This window comes from Musca vetustissima, unplaced genomic scaffold (assembly GCF_032173495.1).
Source record: "Musca vetustissima isolate MV318-11 ecotype Yass unplaced genomic scaffold, APGP_CSIRO_Mvet_v1 utg73297, whole genome shotgun sequence".
Lineage (NCBI taxonomy): Eukaryota > Metazoa > Arthropoda > Insecta > Diptera > Muscidae > Musca > Musca vetustissima.
The window spans coordinates 35,721-50,890 of record NW_026886536.1 but is presented as its reverse complement, the minus strand read 5'-3'; the positions used below and the strand labels follow the sequence as shown (position 1 = coordinate 50,890).

At 37.9% G+C, this 15,170-nt stretch overlaps 1 protein-coding gene across 1 annotated transcript; it reads left to right on the top strand.

The window, feature by feature from the left end:
- Nucleotides 1–7,615: 7,615 nt before the first annotated feature.
- LOC133334040 (spidroin-2) lies at nucleotides 7,616–14,464 on the top strand. Its single transcript, XM_061542339.1, has 4 exons — nucleotides 7,616–7,629; nucleotides 7,691–7,860; nucleotides 13,094–13,125; nucleotides 13,208–14,464. The coding sequence occupies exons 1-4, from the start codon at nucleotides 7,616–7,618 to the stop codon at nucleotides 14,462–14,464; spliced, it is 1,473 nt and encodes a 490-aa protein (XP_061398323.1).
- The last annotated feature ends 706 nt before the right edge of the window (nucleotides 14,465–15,170 follow it).

Genomic DNA, 15,170 nt, shown 5'->3' with positions numbered 1-15,170 from the left:
TCTCTCTTCTATCCACAGTGACCCGAAAGTATAGAGAAGGAAACCGTGAGAAAATTTCCTCTGCTAATAACCCTTATTCCCAGATCTGGCGCTATCCACGATAACGATCAGAAAAATTCCAAATGTGGTTCAAGAAGAAGCTACAGGTGGTACCAACGACCGATTTCAATACATCTTCCCGTTCATTAGCCCAATGAATTGGCAAGGGGACAAATAATCGAACCGCTTGAGGAATGAAATTGTCAAAAGTTTGGACACTTCCTATGTAACTAAAAATAAACCTTCAGATACCACCCCTACATTAGCCAGCGAAAGATTTTATCCATTGGCGCCCAAAGTCGATGACATTGCCAACTTCAATAAATCGAACACGGGAACACGACCGAGGTTCAGTTTGTTCTTTCATCTTGTTCCTTGTAATAAAATCTCTCATCCATACATCTTCCCATTCATTAGCCCAATGAATTGGCAATGGGATAAATAATCGAACCGCTTGAGGAAAGAAATTGTCAAAAGTTTGGACACTTCCTATGTAACTAAAAATAAACCTTCAGATACCACCCCTACATTAGCCAGCGAAAGATTTTATCCATTGGCGCCCAAAGTCGATGCCAACTTCAATAAATCGAACACGGGAAATAAGAGGTAAATTAAAGGACCCAAAATAGTCTACTTCATATTCCTAGGTATTCACAGATAAAGAGAAAATTCAGGTCCAATGGCACCCAACGTCAATGAAGTTGTCTTCGAGGATTTGATTAGAGCGAATGGGAAAATGTCACATCAAATTGGTCACTTCTGGAAAAAGGACCTGCTGAAGGGTTTTATATAGAAAGTAGATCTTTTGAGTGTATTTTATATGCAGACGACGCTCAGATGATCTTCTATAGACAGAATATCTCTTGACGGTATCTAACCGAAAATATGAAACCAAGTCTAAAAGTGTTTTAGCAAATTTTTATGTCACACCAAATGTGCCACTTCAGGAAAAATGGCCTTCTGAAGCCATTTATATAGGAAATAGATCTTTGGATGGTATTTTAAGGACAAGGACCGAGGACCTCATGCAGACCTTTAATAGACAGAATATCTTTTGTGATGTCAATTCACAATAATGTATTTGACAGCAAAGAAACAGAGACAGTTGAAAGGATCAGCTGATCTGGCTGGTTGACAACCAGAGAAACAGCTGTTTTTCTTCAAGTTTAATATGAAGAATGTTATTTACGTTATCGTAGTGTAAAGTCAATTCACAATAATGGCTTTTGACATCACACTTGAGAAACAGCTGATCTTCCTGGATAACCCTATTAATAGACCCTGCACATTTAACAAATCGATCATACTTTAAACAATTTTGTTTGTGATTAATTCAAAATAGAATATTATTTTTGAGAGTTCTTGGTTTGTTCAGTGGTTTATCATACATATTGTACAGTAACGTTCACATTTTGACAGTTGAGGAGAGAATCAGCTGTTTTATCGGAATGACTTTAAGCATCACTTAAAACAGACAAATTTATGTGTAATGTTTTGACTTATTACTACCCCTTTATTCTGACACAAATTTGAACTCCTTATTCTATTTTTTATCCTTGAAACTGTTTCAAACTTTGTTTAGACTTAATTATTAAAATAATGTTTTTTTATATATATATAGAATATTTAAAAGAAAAAAACCAATAACAAAAAAAATGAAATTATTTTTTAAGTATCACACTGCCGTAACTTGTAAATATTTGTCACCGAAGTTGAACGAGAAACAAAAACACACACAAAATGTTATAAAAAAAAATTATGATGATGATAATGATAATATTGTCACAAATAAGTATTAGTTAATGAAAAAAAAAATAAAACAAAAAAAGAAAAGAAACTACAACAATAATACTAAAATACTCATATTATATCAATTTCTATTGTTTTACAAGATAAGAAGGGTTGTCGGATATGATTCCTATAGTTAACCCACAACTTGTTTCCAATTTCCTAACTACTGATCCCTGCTTGCATTGCTTTGCCAAAATTATTCTCTTTTTTTATTGTTTTATATTTTTTGTGTAAATATTTATATTTATTATTATTTTTGTCTTCAAATACTTGTTTACTATAGCTATCCTCCTTCTCTTTTGCCACATATTTTTTTATTTTATATATAAACTATATATATTTTTTGTATATTAATATTTAAATAAATAAATAAAAATATAAATAATAAAAATTAAATAAAGAATGTTGAGTATTTTATTTTGAAAAGGGGGACACATCTAGGATATCAAGAAAATTCTGTCATAATATCTCCTAAATACCGCATATACCCAGAAGATCTCTTGAAGTATTCTTAGAAGACCTGTTTAAGGTCTCTTTTAGACACAAGATCTACATTTATTCTAAAACCAAAATATTTTATGAGGATCTTCTTTAAACAGAAGGTCTACCAATCAGTTGCCGAATACTTTTTGGATGGTATTATAGGTATAGACAAAATACCTCCTATAAGTATCTCAATAAGGTCCTTCAGGTCCTCTCTGGAAAAAGTTCTTGGAAAATAAGGCCAGCTATAATCATGGATTTCTAATGAATGGAATAAAAAAATTGTTTAGGAAGAAATGGGTGTATATGCATACTGCCTAGACACAATTCTCCTGAAGGTATTATAGACCTCCTGAAGGACCAAAGAACTCCTGGAGGTGTTTTATAGAAAGAATGTATCCTGAAGTTCTAGCATCACCAAATCTCCTAATGGAGATATTATATCAAAGGAATTTTGAAGGTCTGCTATAGAAAAAAATCTTTCCTGAGGATATTTCAAAGGCCTTTTAAATGCTGTCTATAAACAGGGTGTTTCCTTGAGGGTCTTCTGTACATAGAACGTCTGCTGAATGTCTTCTATGGACAGAAGGACTCACGAAAGTCTTCCACATCCACTGAATGTGTTTTATGAAACATTATCTCCTTAAAACCTTCTACTGACAAAAGGTCTATTGAAAGCATTATTTACACAAATTGTCCTCTAAGACTTATTTGAGGATTTTTATAGACATTTTATAGTCAGAAGACATTCGAAAGGTTTTCTATAGAAAGAGGATCTCATGAAATTTTTCTGGCTATCTTCAATTGACAATCTATAGAGAGTCAAAAATTTCCTGAGGTTATGCGATCAGCAGACGGTCAATTGAAGGTCTTTTATAGACACAAGGCCTCCTGAGAATCTTATTTCTGCAAAGATCTCCAGAGGTTATACAATCGCCATACAGTCAATTGGAGGTATTCTATGGTCACAAGGTCTCCTGAGTGGTTTTGAAGGCAAATACCCTTCTAAGGGATTTCATTATCTGAAGGACTCGTAAAGAATTTTTAACAAAATCTTTTGCAAATCTTTTATCGACAGAAGGCTTACTGAAGGTCTTTTATGGACATAAGGTCTCCTTTTTAAGGACCATCTAACAGAGGGTCTCTTGAAGGTCTCCGACAGATAAGCAAAGAACCTTCTAGCGACCTTCAACTGACAATTTCCTAAAGTTCTTCTATAATTAAAGATCTCCTGAAGTTATACAATCGCCAGACGGTCAATTTGAGGTCTTCTATAGAGACAAGACCACCCGAAGGACTTCTTTGGACATAAGGTCTCTCAAGAGTCTTCTAAAGGCAAAAGACATTCTGATGGATTTTATGATCTGTTGAGGATCTTTTATAGGCAGAAAGCTTCTTAAAGGTATTTTATAGTCGGAAAATCGTTCGGGATCTTCTATCGACAGAAGGCTTACTGAAGGTCTTTTATTAACATAATTTGACCTGACAGACTTCTGAAAGTTTCCTTCTCAGAAGACCATCTAAAAGAGCGTCTCTTGTAGGTCTCCGACAGAAATTTTGATAAGCAAAAAACATTCTGGCGATCTTCAACTGACAAAGATCTCCTGAAGTTATACAATCGGCAGACGGTCAATTTGAGATCTTCTATAGAGACAAGACCACCCGAAGCACTTCTTTGGACATAAGGTCTCTCAAGAGTCTTCTAAAGGCAAAAGACATTCTGACGGATTTTATGATCTGTTGAGGATATTTTATAGACAGAAAACTTCTTAAAGTTATTTTATAGTCGGAAAATCGTTCGAGTTCTTTTACGGAGAAAAGACCTTGAGTATATTTTTTATAGTTTTCAATATACAGAAATTCTGAGGTTCATATACAGCCCGAAAACCTCAGAACACCTTCCATTAAAGAAATCCCTCTGGGTTGTTCTAGAGAAAGAATAAATCCTAACGTTCTCCTATGGGCAGAATAATTTATTAAGTCCTTGTGAAAACTCCTGCCGACTGAAGACGGTGTTTGATGGCGTTTAAAAGCCAAAAGATATTCAATAAATGTAAATGCAGAATACGTCCTGACTGTTTGCCACAGACGGAAGGTCTCTTGAGTCTATTCCATGGACATAATAACTCATTAAGGCCTTTTTTAGGAAGGTTACCACTTCGGGGATGTTCTGTATACAGAGATTCTTCGAAGAAAATCGGAAAAATACAGAAAATCAATTCTGTATACTAAAGATTTGGAGATCTATTCTGAGTGCGCAGATCTTCTACAGACTTAAGAGAGAAAAGGTCTTTTAAAGGCTGAATATATCCAACAAACCTTTTACTGAGGGCAGGCTTTAGAAAATATTCTGAAGAGAGAAGCCCACCATAGGGTCTTGTGTAGACAGAAGATATCCTGAGGGTCTTCTATATACATAAACGTACTAAAGATCTTTCATCGAATATCTTAAATGTTTTCTCTAGACAAGAGGGACTTTTACAAATAGAATACACCCTAGGGTGGTCTATACACAGATGATCTTCCGGTAGTATATTTTAGCAAGAAATACTTCTGAGAATCTTCCATAAAAAAACATTCATTTATAGATCGAAGACTTCTTGAGGATCATTTCTAGATCGAAAACTTCTTGAGGATCATTTCTAGACAGAAAACTTATAGCTATAAGATCTTCAGGGCGTCTTCAATAGACAGAAGACCTAATACATAGAGTCTTCTATAGACAGAAGAAACCAGGAAGGTTTTGCTATAGACAGACGGCCTCTGGAGGGACATTATAACTCTTTAAGGCCTGAGATATTACGAGAGTCTTCAGAAATCCTTTTTAGAATCTTCCACGAACTTCCTGCAGGTTATAGACAACTTTTTGATGGTCACTTGTAGACAGAAGAAGTACTGGATATAATATCTCCAGGATGTCTAAATAACTTAGAGAGTAGATATGCTCAAAAGTTTCTATAGGACTTTTTCAAATAGAAGATATTCCAAGGCTGAAGAATTCTCTCTCCAGAGAACATCTTCTAAAATTACCTCCTGAAGATATTCTAAAAATCTTCTATAGGCAGAGGACCTGATGAAGGCAGAGGACCTATAAATACCTCCTGCAGGTTTTCTGTAGACAGAAGACCCCCTTAACGTATATTGCGGATAGAAGTGTTACTGAGAAGTCTTCATAAGGCTATTGATGCAACAGAGGTGCTTTGTTTATTCTATAGATAGAGGCCTCCTGATGAATTTCTATCGGCAATATACGTGCCGATGATCTCCTTCTATAGATAGAAGACCGCCTGAACTTATTCTGTCTTATAACTTGTTTTAAAACTACATCCTGAAAGCCTTCTTCAATAAACAGAGGAGTTTCTGAATGTCTGCCATAGACAAATTACCTCCTGCAGATTTTCTATAGACAATGGACCTTTTTAAGATCTGCTATTAACAAAAGACCACTTGAAGGTTGTCTGTAGATCTCCTGGATCTCCTGAAGATTTACTATTAACAAAATACCTTTTAAAAATAGCCTGTAAACAGGTCTTCTACAGTTAGAAGTGTTCCGGAGAGGCCTTCATAAAACGTTACCTCCTGAACTTCTTCTATAACGGTCTCCTAACGGTGTTCTATTGATATTCTATAGGACCTCCTGAATGTCTTCTACAGATAGAAGTGCTCCTGAAAGACCTTCATAAGATTTTTTTGGTTAGGGTAATTCTTAGGTTCAGTTGCTCATTTGAACTCCATACTTTCTCCATCTAATAGATTTTCCGATTCTAGAATGCCTTCAAAAGATCATTATTCTATTGAAGAGCTATAAAATGGTTCATCTTCTCTCCTGAGAATATTAAATAGAGGTCTTCTGTGGACAAAGGATCTCCCGAAGATTTGGTATTAATATAGGACCCCATTGAGGTCTTCTACATGTAGAAGGGCTCCGTAGAAACCTTCATAAAATTTTACCTTCAGAATTTTTTCTATAACTGCATCCTTAATGTCTTCTATAAATATTCTATAGGACCTCCTGAAGGTATCCTTTATAGAAAAGACCTCCTTAAGGTCTTCTGCTGATAGAAGTGCTTCTGAGAGACCTTCAACGATTTTCGAAGATTTATTAAAAGTTTCGTTTATCATCTTACCTCCATCCACCCTCCACCTATCCGTAAAATAGATTTTCCATTTCTAGAATACCTTCAGAAGATCATTATTCTATTGAAGAGCTATAAAATGGTTCATCTTCTCTCCTGAGAATATTAAATACAGGACCTCCTGAAGGTCTTCTATGGACAAAGGACCTCCCGAAGATTTGGTATTAAAAAAGGACCCCCTGATGTTTGTCTGTAGACTGTGGCCCCCTTGAGGTACTTCTATAGATAGAAGTACTCCGTAGAAATCTTCATAAGATTTTACATTCAGAACTTTTTCTAACTACATCCTGAATGTATTCTATAAATATTCTATAGGATCTCCTGAATGTATCCTTTATAGAAAAGACCTCCAGTTTATCATCTTACCTCCATCCACCCTCCATCTAACGTAACCATATAATAGATTTTCTATTTCTAGAATACCTTCAGAAGGTCATTATTCTATGGAAGAACTATAAAATAGCACATCTTCTCTCCTGAGAATTCTATCACATCGAACATTCCATTCAATGATTATTTTAATTAAACAAATTTTCATTCAAGGTTTCTGCATTTGAATTTGAAATCAATAAACATATAACAATAACAACAACAACAGCAACAACTAAAAAATCATCCATAAAAATTTGTTAACAAATCAATCCGACATCCGAATAATGATCCATCACTGTTTGAGAAAAACAGCAGATTTATGGACATGAATAAAACAAATCCCCATAAAAATAATGACGACAATGACAATAGAACGACAAATGTGATGCGAAGTGTGAACAGCAAACCTAACCTCAATCAGCAAACTCAGTGGCTTTGATTTATTTCACCCAACGGAACTTATCGAAATGGGTTAACAAGCCAGTCAGCCAGCCAAAATATTGAAGGTTGTTGGTGGTTTGAGATCTCAATTACGATCTTTGCAACTACCAATGAAGGATATCATCTGACCTTAAAATTAACTGGGAGTCATTTACATACATACATACCTACATGTCACATATTTACATACCATTGTGGATAATTCCCAAACGCCCTTCTTGCTCCTCCCCAAAAAAATCGGATGCCATTTTCTATTTGGGTGTTGTTGCTGTTGAGTTAACCAACCATTCAATGAATATCAAAATCATCATAGCTGAGCGCCAGGCCAGTGAAACCAATTGGAAAAAACAACAATGGATAATCCCGGGTAATAAATCTCCATACACAAAACCTACAGTGTGTTTGAATTAGCATTTCGGATTCCACAGTGGCAGTAAAAATAAACCATGTGTCGCTGCCACCACAAACAACCAAACGAGGCAACGAACAAACAAACCACCCACCCATCCAACCGCCACCTTCAAACACTTAAAAATCCCCAACGGTCAGCGATATGGCCTACAACACAGCAACACCAAACCTCATACGACTGGGCTAGGTATGCAGCTTAACCATATTGGTGATGGAGATGCTGTTGAGTACTGCGGGATCGACGACGCTGATGATGATAATGTTGTCATTAATTTAAAAAAGAAAAAAAAAAATACCTAGGGTCGAGGTTGAGATGACTCAATTATAACAGTACACCTGAAGATCTCAGGCATGCCTTCTAAAGAAGTTAGACCTGTTAAAGGTATTCTATATATAAACTGTAATCTGACGAGGGCTATTGGTAAGAAGAACTCCTAAATTTCATAGAAAATACCTCCTGAAAGCCTCCTATAGTTAGAAGACCAGATTTCCTTAAGGTTGATTATAGACAACCTAAAAGACCTTTCTTAAACATAGGACATTTTGAAGGTCCCCTATAGTCAAAGAACTACTCTAGACAATGGACCTCCGGAATATTTGCTATTAACAAAAGACCTCCTGAAGGTTGTCTGTAGACAATAGAACCCCTTAAGGTCTCCTAAAGATATAAGTTCTCCGGAGAGGCCTGTATATGATTTTAAATCCTGAATGTTTTTTTTTTACAGGCAGAAGAGAACCAGGAAGATCCCTCTTAAAGGAGGCAGACGACCTCCCCTTTGAACAGAAGGCCTCTTGAAGGTCTCCTATAGACTGAAGACCATCTGATAGTTTCCTATAGAGAGAGGACATCCCAAAGGTCAAAGGTATTCTATATTCAGAAGACCACCTGAAGATCTTCTATAAACTGAAGATCCCCTAAAAGTCTTCTATAGACAGCGGACCTTTTGAAGCATTGCTACAGACAGAAGACCTCCAGTATCTCTTGTTTATATGGACACAATACCACCTGAAAGTCTTCCCTAAAGATATGACAGCCAGAATGCCTCTTGAGGGCATGCTACAGACAAAATACGGCCTAAACTTCTTCCTAAAAACTTCTGGAAAGTCTTCTTGATCGTCTATAGATACAGGACCTAAAGAGAGTGTTTTATATGCAGAAGACCCCTTTAAGGTCTTGTATAGACAGAAGACCTCCTAAAAGTCGCCTATATACAGGAGGATATTTAAAGATTTCTACAGACAGAGGGCCTAAAGAGTCTCATAAACTCAGAATACCTCCTTAAGGGATTATATAGGTAGAAGACCTGCTGTATGACTCCTTTAGACAGAAGAAGAAACCCAGCAGACCTGTTGAAGGTATTCTATGGACAAAAGAGCTCCTAAAGGATTTGTATAGTTAAAAGAAATACCAGAATACCACCTGAACTTCTTCCAAACACCTTGCTGAGGGTTTCTGAAGAATTATGTAGACAGAGGACATGAAATTAGAATACCCCATAAGGGTTCTATAAACACAAGATCCCGCTTAAGGGCTCCTGAAAGTCTTGTAAAGATCTCCTATAAGCAGAAGACAACCTTTCAGTCAAGGTAATAAAAGTATCACAGTTGTAATAAAAGTATCATAGGATGGTCTTCTATTTTATATTCATGTTCCATAAAAGACTATTCCGGAGGCATTTAACACCATAGAAGTATACTACGGAGCTCCTACTAACCTATAGAAGTATCTTACCAAGGTCTCCAATTCTACAGAAGTCTCCTACGGAGGTCTCCTATTCTATAGAAGTCTTCGACGAAGGTCTCCTATTCTATAGAAGTCTCCTACGGAGGTCTCCTATTCTATAGAAGTCTCCTACGGAGGTCTCCTATTCTATAGAAGTCTCCTATTCCATGGAAGTCTCCGACGGAGGTCTCCTATTCTATAGAAGTCTCCTACGGAGGTCTCCTATTCTACAGAAGTCTCCTACGGAGGTCTCCTATTCTATAGAAGTCTCCTATTCCATGGAAGTCTCCGACGGAGGTCTCCTATTCTATAGAAGTCTCCATCGGAGGTCTCCTATTCTTTAGAAGTCTTCAACGGTGGTCTCCTATTCTATAGAATCTCCATCGGAAATCTCCTATTATATTGAAGTATCCTACGGTGGCCTCCTATTCTATAGAAGTCTCCAACAGAGGTCTCCTATTCTATAGAAGTCTCCTACGGAGGTCTCCTATTCTATAGAAGTCTCCTACGGAGGTCTCCTATTCTATAGAAGTCTCCTACGGAGATCTCCTATTCTATATTTGGAGGCTTCTTCCATTGAATAAATGGAAAAATATTTTATAGAATAGATGGAGACTATCTTTGGAGACTTTTTCTATAGAATAAATAGGGACTCCTTTTGGAGACTTCTTCTATAGAAAAGATGTAGGGCTCCCAGGGAGACTTCTTCTCTACTACCTTTGGAGACTTCTTCTCTAGAATAGATGGGGACTCGTTTTGGAGACTTCTTCTATAGAAAAGATATAGGGCTCCCTGGGAGATTTATTCTCGAGAATGAAATATAAATTTCGAATCTGATATTATTTTGACGTCATTTAATTTAAACTTCATACACTTACCTTCTAATCCGTCATATTACCACCACCATCCAAAGGTAGCGTAACGAAGAATGATAAACCATCACATATCGTAAATTTCGACAAGATGCTTTTGATGCGGACGCTGTTGCTACTGCTGCTGCCGACGTTATTTGGAACTGCTCCAAAGGGAGACATTACCGAACAAATAAACATAAAATCGGAATGCAAATGCAGAGAACATCATCTCATCGGCTATTGTTGTTGTTGTTGCTGCTGTTCTTGCTGCTGTAGTTGGGAGTGTAAATTCTATGCAGTTTTGTTATGATTTTTTAAACACCATCGAGCATTGGAAGAAGCTTTTTTCCGAGGCGCGAACAACAAACCATTCAAGTCCAAGTATAAAATGTTAGAACTTTAGGCGAACAGCTTACAGTCTTGATTGGGTGGTGTTGCAAAGTAAAACGTTCTTGGCGAGAATTTGAATTTTTCGTTTTAACTAACTGTAACGGAAAAAAAGAAGAATATAAAATTGAAATTAAATTAAAAAATTGAAATAAAGTGAAAATAATATTAAAAAAATATATTTTTTATATAAAAAATTAAATATTTTTCTTAATATAAATCTTTTGATGGATTTTAATATTTCAATATTTCTGTTAAAAGGTAAGTATTTCAAATTTTCTTATACGAAAAAAAAACCTTAACTCTTTCTCAAGGCTGTGTTTATTTTCGAAAACTCAAATAGACCCACAGAAGAGGCCTATGAGTTATGGGCCTTACAAAAATGTGTGCGAGTGTATGTGTGTGTTCCCATTTCCATATGTGCTTTTTAGTACGCTTGACCACCATCGACGAGAGCCATCATCTCAATATATTTCCTTTTGTTTTCTTGGCGGGCTTTTTAACGGTTATATTAAATTGTTATTGTTTCGGTGGCTCCACTTGGCCACTGCTGCTTTGGAGAGAACAGAAAAAACTACCGCCACCGTATTGAAAATAACTTCATTTAGATGATAAATTTGGAAGCAAAAAAAAAACTCAGTTATTCTTCGTTCTGCTTCTTTTTTTCATTCTGTTCAAAGATTCTTATCGTTGACCGGAGACATGTGTACTTGGCCTTAAAATCAGCTCTGTGGGTCAACAAAACAGTGGTGTGCAAATTATACGGTAACACATAAGAAATTGGCAGCGGGAGGAATAAGTAATAAAAGGTTACAATGTGCTGAAAGGGGCAGGGGAATTAATTTTCCGAAATTTTCAGGGCGTGTAAAAGGTGCGATGACGGTTGTTTCTCTATAAAAAATATCAAGAACTTGTTCATATTACTACTACGCCAAAGGTCTCCTGTTCTACACAAGTGTCTTATGAAGGTCTCTTCTTATAAATGTCTCAAACGAAGGCCTCCCATTCTATATTCCTATTATAGGGAAAACTATTCCGGAGGCCTTTAACACCATAGAAGTATTCCACGGAGCTCCTCCATACAAGTCTCCTACTGAGATCTCCTAATCTATAGAAATCTCATACGGAGGTCTCCGATTCTATAGAAGTCTCCAACGGAGGTCTCCTATTCTATAGAAGTATACAGCGGAAGTCTCATATTCTATAGAAGCCTCCAACGAAAGTCTCCTATTCTATAGAAGTCTCCAACGGAGATCTCCTATTCTATTGAAGTCTCCTACGGAGGTCTCCTATTCTATAGAAGTCTCCTACGGAGGTCTCCTATTCTACAGAAGTCTCCAAAGGAGATAGAAGTCTCCAAAGGAGGTCTCCTCTTCCATAGAAGTCTCCTACGGAGGTCTCCCATTCTATAGAAGTCTCTACAAGGTCTCCCATTCTTGCCTCCTACGGAGGTTTCCATATAATAACCCTTCTGAAGTCTCCCACTATACAGAAGTCTCCTATTCTATAGAAGTCCCCAATGGTGGTCTCCTATTCTACAGAAGTCTCCAACGGTGGTCACATATTCTGCAGAAGTCTTCTACAAAGGTCTCCTATTCTATAGAAGTCTCCTACGGAGGTTTCCTATTATACAGATGTCTGTACGAATGTTTGCCCCTCTTCTGAAGTATCTCAGTAGTCTGCAGAAGTCACCTACGAATGTCTGCTATTTTATAGAAGTGTCTTACGGAGTTCTCCTACTCTATACAAGTCTCCTACGGAGGTCTCCTATTCTTTAGAAGTCTTCTATGGAGCTCATCCTATTCTCCAAAAGTCTCCTATGGAGGTCTCCTATTCTATGGAAATATCCAATTCGATAGAGGTCTCTAACGGAAAAGTTTTTTTCCGGAGGTCTCCTATTTTATACCTCCTACTGAGGTATCCAAGTCTATAGTAGTCCCTTACGGAAGTTTGTTCTTCTATAAAATACCCCTTCTGAAGTCCCCTACAGTAAACAAATTTTCTGCTGAGCTCATCTTATTACATAGAAGTCTCATACAGAGGTATCCTCTTCTATAGAAGTCCCTTACAGATGTTTGCTCTTCTGCTGAGCTCATCTTATTACATAGAATTCTCATACAGAGAATTTCTCTTTTAAATACTCCTCCTGAGGTATCCTACACTTTAGAGACCTACTTTTATTGTATATAGGGAATCTCCCAAAGAGCCCAAAACTATTCTGTATATTCTATAGAAAAAGTCTCCAAGGGAGCCCTTCAACTATTCCATAGAAATAGTCTCCAAGGGAACGTTTTTTCCCTTCTTCTACTCTATCTTCCAGGAGCCTTTCCCATATTTTGTAGAAAAAGCTTACGATTCTATAGAAAAAAGTCTCCACTTGAACATAATTCCATTCTATCTGTTCTCTATTGGAACTTTCCCTAATTAATAACCACAATTATTTACCTTAATTTCAGGTATCCTCTTGCTGCTAAGTCCCCTATGCTTGGTAAGTAAATCTCATGGAAAAAACCCGATCAATCAACTCACTATTCACAATCTCTCCCCCTTCCACTCCTATCTCATCCTAGGCTCAAAGTGGTTATCAATATGGACGAAATGATTTAAATGCCGGTGGTGTACCGGCCACAGTTGCATCACCACTTCGACCATTAACGGGTGGTTTTGGTGCTGCCTCAACTGCGGCGGCTGCTTTTCCCACGGCGGCTACAGCATTTGGACCCGGCACCACAATACCATCAGGACCGTTTGGTGGTTTCGGTACAACAGGACAAAATCAACGAGGCATCGGTGGTCTAACACCCACAGCTCAGACGGCATTTGGCAGTGCCGCCACAAATATTCCCAAACGACCAAATTTGGCACAACGTCCCACCGCCCCTGGAGCATCAGGTCCCGGTAGTATTTATGGACAAGCACAATTTGGTGGTAGTGCCACAGGACGTGGTGGCGGCAGCGGAGGAGGTGGTGCAGGTTCCGGTACTGGCTCCTCGGGACTTGGCGATGATTATGATGGAGATTATTCAGCCATCCCGGGTGTGCCTGGTGTCGATTATCCCATCTACAGTCAGGTGCCGCAAACAAATTTCGATTGTGCCCAGCAAGCATTGCCGGGTTATTATTCCGACATCGAAGCCCAGTGTCAAGTGTTTCACATTTGTGCCTTGAATCGTACCTATTCGTTCCTGTGTCCAAATGGTACCATTTTCAGTCAGGAGGTATTGGTTTGTGTATGGTGGAATCAATACGACTGTGCCTCGGCACCCAGCCTATATGCCAATAATGCTTTTATCTATGATTATGGCAACGAAAGGATACCCACCAATGCTGGGTATCAGCCTTCTGGGAATCAACAACAATTAGGAAGGGGTCAAACAGGAATTTTGGCTGCCAATGCAGGACGTCCAACGGCTACAGGTTCCAGTAACATTTTCAATCCACAACGTTTACAGCCAAGTGTAACGGGAGGTGGAGGTGGTGGTGTGGCCGTACAACCATCAGCCATAGCAGGGGTTCAAGGCGCAGGAGGTTTCGGTGGTGGTTCCAGCAATACAGGGCGCTTTGGCAGCGGCGGACAAAATCCCGGTGGACAAACATTTCCCGCAACACCCTCACCCTTTGGCTCAGTCTTACGTTCCGGCAGCACCACCGGTGGTGGCGGAGGAGGAGGCGGCGGCGTTGCCAATCCCACAGCCGTTGGAGGACCAACTGGAGGCGGTGGCAACTTTAATGCCAATGTTGGAGAAACTGCCTTTGGAAATGCTGCAATTGCTACTCCGACAACTAAAAATAGAGAATATTTGCCACCACCTGCCCGGCGCCAATAAATCGAAAGGAAACTGAACTTTTTTGCACGCCAACAGAAAATTGTAGATATTCTCAGTCCGCCCATTTTATATGACCTTAGGCTCTTGTACCCGGTTTAAATGTTCCTCGGCTTCCTGTGAAAATGAATTTGATTTTAGTGATTTTTTTCTTAGGTTAGTGAAATATTCACGATTTTTTTGTACGTACATCTGTGTGTATGTAAATTGTATGTAGTAGTTAGTTTTATAAATATCATCATCCACATCACCGATCGAAAATTATTTCCATTGTAGGCATGCCTCTCTATCCCACGCTCTCTGCATAGTTCATTTATTAAATAATCGATATTTTTGTATTATGTACCATATGAATATTATGTATACATATATGTACTATTTTTATACATAGCAAATAAAATATATTCAAATATTTTTTGGAATGCAAATGAAACTCTATTAATTTCGGACCAAGGTCTTGTATGCCTTAAGAAGTCTACTATGAAGTTAATTGATCTCTATAAAGACCAATTGGTCGGTATAGAGAACACTGGTTTTTATGGAAGCCAATTTACCGGTCCTTATACAGGCCAATTGGTCCGTATAGAGGCCAATTGGCCGGTACAGAGGCCACAGTTCTTATAGAGGCCAATTGACCGGCATAGAGACCACAGGTCTTTATAGAGGCCATTTGACATGTATAGAGATCACAGGTCTTTATATAAGCCAA